The 6,000-nt window shown below is 47.1% G+C and overlaps 1 protein-coding gene across 1 annotated transcript in view; it reads right to left on the bottom strand.

The window, feature by feature from the left end:
• Window positions 1–736: 736 nt before the first annotated feature.
• HTR3B (5-hydroxytryptamine receptor 3B) overlaps window positions 737–6,000 on the bottom strand; it is a gene marked incomplete at both ends in the record, with an annotated part of 28,868 nt that continues 23,604 nt past the window's right edge. Inside the window, 3 exons of the mRNA XM_084249824.1 lie at window positions 737–972; window positions 1,634–1,816; window positions 1,955–2,165. Coding sequence (XP_084105950.1) covers window positions 737–972; window positions 1,634–1,816; window positions 1,955–2,165 — 630 coding nt within the window. The remainder of the gene's footprint in view (window positions 973–1,633; window positions 1,817–1,954; window positions 2,166–6,000) is intronic.

The following is a 6,000-nucleotide window of genomic DNA, read 5'->3' as shown; positions in this document are numbered from 1 at the left end:
TGGCAGACAAAAGCAAGGAGAGTGAATTACAAACTGCAAGGGCCACAGCTCCCAGTTGAGCCCCTTACACCTGGTGGTATTGACTAAATGGACTAGATTGGGGCTCCAGCCTTGGTATCTGGACCCCCTCAATAGCAATGCACTTCTGAGGAGGCAGAGAGGAAGACACACTCGACGATGTTAGTGGGAACAAAAACTGCAGAAAGGTACAGGTGTGGTGGGAATTTGGTGTCAAGGCAAGAATGGAATGTGACTGCTTTGTTCTCTGTCCTCTGCGGTGCCTGATACAATGCCTAGGACTTAATAGACACTCAATAAAGATTTTGAGTCAGCGATCGAGACAGAATTGGGAAATGGAGTGAGTTTACATTTAAGAAAATTGTTAAAACATACCTATATGCTTGTATGTGCCTAGAAGTTTCCTGAAAGAGAATGCTAACAGTCTGAGAGGAAGGAACTGGGGCCAGAGGCAGGTTTAGTTTTCACTGGACATCCATACATCCTCATCATTCATCACTCTGGCTTTTCTCCTGGGTCACTCTTTTGGTAGTTCACTAGGTATGTGCGCCTGAGCTGAATAAAAAGAGGCAAGGGGATGTGCGTTGGGGGGTGAGACAGGACGGCGAGGACAGTTGTTTAATCCACCATTCCTTCCCCTCTAGTGTTCCCACAAAAGTCCACCAGTCTTCCCTAAGCGCTGTGAGAGAATACTGATTGGACCACAAAACTCCAGTCTTCAAGAGCTGCTCCACAGCACCCAGAGGGAGCACAGGGTGACAGTGTAGAGCCCCAGCACGACAAGATAGCTGTGGAAGAGCAGTCGGTCAAAGCGCTCCAGGAGGGCCAGCCACCCAAGCTCCTGTTGTTCCTCGCGGTCCCAGGTTCGGAAGTAATTGCTGATGGATTGAAGTTGGGAATAGATTTCATTCAGGGTCCCTGGCTGGGCCTGATGCTCTTGACCGATGGGGGAGTCTGTGTGATAGAGGAAAACACCCTAGATAAGCCAGGGGCTACTAAGACTCCCTGGACTTCCCACTGAAGCTGATGACCGCATCTTTTGAGGAGAGCTGTGGGTATAACTGGGCAGTAAGTTTGGTGGGGGCTGGGGGCTCTCCACCCACTGATAGGAGGCAAGGCAGTGCTGGAAAACATGGCAGCTGTGTTGTGCACGTAGGGTGTCTGGCCTCAGTCCATCTGGGAGATTTTCTGAGCAAGGGGTCAGCGCACATTGATTCAGTGGGAGCTTTAGGGGCTTGTAAGATTCTCAAAACATTTCACTTCATGCAAGTAGAACCCAAATATGTAACACTGTGTGTGTGTGCACTTGTGTGTATGTGCTTATGAGCATACCGGCAATCTATCATTTTCAGTCCAGTGGCTCAGTCCCTTCAGGTAATTGGAAAATGAAACATCCTAGGGGCAACTGAGGCCCTGATATCCAAGCTAAGATAAGGCTCTCTTGAAAGCCAACAAGAGGTGTGCTTCAGTCCCCCGTAAATTAAACCCAGACCAGGAGCTAAGAAACAAGTGTTTCAAATTCACCGGGCCTGACATGGCTTGGTACTTCGCTGAGGGAACTGTTGTTGATAGTGATAAAGAAGACAGGGCAGGGGGCTCAAGACTTCTCACAAACCTGTTACCCCAGCAAGCTGGGTCCTGGGATCCATTCCAGGCCAGTCAGTGTCGATGTTCCCTCGAAAGCACAAGATAGGCCATTCCTTCCCACTGCAACGCACATCGTGGAGGAATTTGACTAACAGGATGGACTTAGATAAGCTGAGGACCAACAGGGCCATGCAGACAGTGAAGAAGACTCCTAGGAGAAGCAACCAAAGGAGGTGACATTAGCTAGAGTTTCTGGGGCCTCTCTCTCCCCTCCGAGATCTGAAATGAGACATCAGAGCTTTGACGGGAGAGGTGTAAGATGGGCACTGGTGATCCCAAGGCTGCTTACCAATCAGAGGAGTGCTCACTGTGCTCCTTGGCATCTCATCAGCCATGTTGACCTTGAAGACGGTGTAGCCCACCAGCACACTGGTCTTGAACACGATCCTAGCACGGCAGGTGGGTGGGAGGTAGAAGCTCCCCAGGTCCACAAGCATTAGGAAAATGCTGGGAATCAGCAGGTTCACAATATAGAGGAGAGGGCGCCTGCGAATCACCAACTGGTGAGGGACAAAGAGTGCATTGAAAAGGGGCTCTAAGCCAGAGGACTAGTGTTCAGTCAAAGCCACAGCCAAGAATTCACCCTGAAGTCCCAGTGCTTTCCCATAGCATGAAGCCATGTATAGAAATAGAAGATTATTTTGTGGTTTAGAAAATAAGGGGGGAATCCTTTACATTTTATATAGAGCTAATATTGATATTATTAATAAGAAGAATCTACCCTTCATTTGCCTCTTGATGTATGGCAGGCACTGGAATAAGTGTTCCATATCCTTTATCTTTTTCAACCCTCATAACCATTTTATTAACAAGGAAACTGAGGTTCAAAGAGATAAAATTGCTTGTCCAAGCTCACCGGTGAGTGAGAAACTGTTTTAAAACCAGGTCTTACCCCTAAATCTTTTTTTTTTAAATTACTTCTGATGCAACATATTGTACTGTTTAATTTTTAGTCTGTCTTCTTACTTGGTATGCTAGTGCCTAAGCCCCTGCATAGCTGTCAGAGTCTTGGCAGGGACAAATAGCACAATTAAGATGGAAATCTGAGGCAAACTTAATAAGAAGACTTTTTTTGAGCTAGGCAGGGCATTAGGGAAACCACAAGAAGGAAGACTGTGCTTTGGGGATTTGGGGAGTCTGGTAAATTTTCCTGCCCTGGGGCTTGAAGGGGTCAAGGGTTGAGAATATGGCTGGAACCCAAGGAGAGAGAGAGAGCTGCGTGTGTGGGGAAAGGGTGCTGGGTAGGAGCTATGGCTTCCTTCTTTGGGAGACAGCCAGCCTGGAGGACCTCCACCGGGAGAGGAGTGAAGAAAGAAGTCCTAGCATTCTCCAGTCTCTCACCCTGCTCTCCTGTCCCCTACCGGCCAGACACCACCAAGGACCCAAGCTCTGCAGGACACAGGCAGGTCTTAGGAGCACAGAGTAGTGGTGGGGGAGAGTAGAGCTGAGTGAGGGCCACTTGAAGATATCCAGCACACCTTCAGTGAGGCCAGGCACGCAGAGCTGCTGAGTGGCTTGGGCAGCTGGGAATCTGAGTCTCAAAAAATTACTATGACTATTGTCATTTGTTTATACCGAGCTTCGTAGGGATGTTGACAGGAGCTGTCTTTCATAAGCCTTGTCACCCAGGGAATGACAGGGCTGCTTCCTCACTAGACTGTGGCCCCTTTGCGGGGGAGAGCAGAAAGTTTTTAAAACTCCCTCTTGGGGCCAAAAGTAGTAGTGGGTAGTCGATAGAAATTTACTGAACATGAATGTTATGGCCCCTTTGCTGATGAATTTGGGGGAAAAAATGTCTGGAATCTCCCATTTCTCTGATTCACCAAACAACCAAATGCTTTCTACGCGGTTAGTGTGTTAGATGCTCTTACACATGGCATTTATTTAATCCACACTGCCAGCCAGTTGGTAGGTAATATAATGTTCCCACTTCATAGATTAAAACAAAATTACAGCTGAGGCCCTGAGTAGGCAGAGTAAGGGGCAGGATGGGACGTGGCCCCCTCTACTCCAATACCAAGCCTGGAGTTCTTGCTATCCAACACAGATATAGCTGTTGATGGAACCAGACCTCGGGGCTTTTCTCCCTCATCTCTCCTGCTCTGGAAGAGAATTGCATTGAAATGAGTCAAGATAGAGGCCAGGAATAGAGGGGAAAAGCCAGGCTGGGAGGGAGCAGGGGCTGCCCAGCCCTTGGGTCTGGAGCTCATCTCGACTCAGTGGAGCTTGGCGGGCCAGAGGCATTGGTTGGATGGCTGTTGGATTGGTAGTCAGGCTGTTGTCTTTCACATTAAGCATAATTGGCTGCAAATATCCAAACCAGAGCGACACTCACTGCTCTGCAATAATTTGGTTAAAACACATTCCCGCCGAAGTGCAGTGAACAGGAAAAACAACATCACAATGAATGTTGTGGACCTGCACCGCCCCAGCTCCTTTGTCACGCTGTGACTCAATGGCTTTGGCTAGGGGACAGCAGGATCAAAGGCAAGGGGGTAGAGCCCACAGGGTGTCTTGTATTGTGGGCCCCACCTGGGCTGGGTGAAATGTGATCAAATGGAGCTGGAGGGGGGTAACCTAGTCTGCTGTCTCTGTACAGGAGGAGGAGGAAACCCCCCCAGACTTCACAGTAGATGTGACATGAAGGAGGTGAAAGTATAAGAATATCACCCTAAAGAAAAGGACACGTAGCCATGTCAGTTATGTGGAAAGAGCCTAGACTTAGCGTTCCCGAGAATACTTGATTCGAAGTGCCTTCTTGTGCTGGTGTTAGTGGTCCTGGCTGAAGAGTTTAGCCTCCTCAAGCCTCACTTTTCCCTTAAAAAAAAAAAAAGGCCATTTACTTTTACCTTGCCAAACATCTTGGGTGCAATTGAGATTACTGTTGTGCTCTTTAAATAAAGTTCGTATGTAAATAGCACATGCGGAGATGATAGCTGTGAAGAGACTTTCATCAGGAAATCAGGGGTGAATGGAAATCTGAGCAAAGACTAAAGAGTGGGCAGTGTGGTCCCTCGGTTTCATCACAACACATGTCCCCAGTGCGGTGAGGGCTGTGAGGTTGGGAGAGTCTGGAGAGCGCAGTGACACAGCCACACGGGGTCCAGCCTGAGATATAATGCTCAGCTGGTGCCATTTTGAAATTGTTAATTTGTGAATAAGCATCCTGTATTCCCACTTTGCATTGGGTCCCTCCTGTCGGGAGAATATTCCTCACTAAATATCAACAGTAACTGAAAGTAGAGGGAAAGCAGGTAGGTGCAAGAGTAGACAGTTGGTTTCAGCTATAAAATAAAACAGAAATCTCCCCAGTCCATGTTTGTTGCACAAACTTGAAAAGCTAGAGAGACCCTCCCCCTCACTACCTGTCAATCCTTTCTTCTGCCTTTAGCAAGAATGTTCCCGAAGACAGACCAAATAGTAGCTACGGTTTTGTTTTGTTTCACAAGAACCAAGGACCTGAAGTTTTCTTTAGGTTGATTTAGGGACAATGTTAGCTGTGGACTAGACTAGTTTTGTCCATTAGAAAGAAACTGTGCAGCCTAAACTCTAATTTTACTACACAGTTTCCAGAAATGTTTTGTTTTCATTACCTCACTTGAACCTCAAAGCCATTTATTCCCTTGTTCAAGAAACACTAAGTGAGCATGAGCAGAGTGTCAGGCACTATCCTAAATCCTGGACTTAGAACTGTTAATGGGACAGGTCCCTGCTCTTCCCCCAACCCCACTCCCTTCTGTGATGGGGAACCAGATTCTGGAGGTTAGTTACTCCACGAGTCTGTGATGAAGAGGAAGCTTGCCCAGAATAGACCATACCCAGAGTTGATACCTGATTTAGATGTGAGTTGTAGGACTACTTGAGTTTATATTTAGATATTTTGTTCTTAGAGTTGGTGCTGGTATGTATTAAGATGTCTGGGAATGTTGGGGTAGGGCGAATGCATTTTGCATGTGAGAGGGACATGCCTTTTTTGAGAGCCAAAGGTGCATTCAACTGTGCCAGGTTAAAAAATAATCCCACAACTCCATATCCCTTCTGGAAGTTCAGAATGTGACCTTCTTTGGAAACAGGATCATTGCAGATGCAATTAGTTAGAACGCCCTCAGAGTGCCCATAAGGAACCTGCCAACACCTTGATTTCAGGCTTCTAGCCTCTAGATCTCCAAGAGAATAAATTTCTATTGTGTAATGTCACCCTATTGTTTAACGCACCACAAACCGGTACTTCATTAGTACCACAAACTTGTCCCATATCACACAGTGGACGAATGCCAAAGAATGAAATGAAATATACTGGATTATGTTGAACTGTGTGCCACCATAAAATAGGAT

Source organism: Talpa europaea, assembly GCF_964194135.1.
Source record: "Talpa europaea genome assembly, chromosome: 12".
Lineage (NCBI taxonomy): Eukaryota > Metazoa > Chordata > Mammalia > Eulipotyphla > Talpidae > Talpa > Talpa europaea.
Note: the sequence above shows the minus strand (reverse complement) of the source record. Positions and strands in the feature narration are given on the sequence as shown.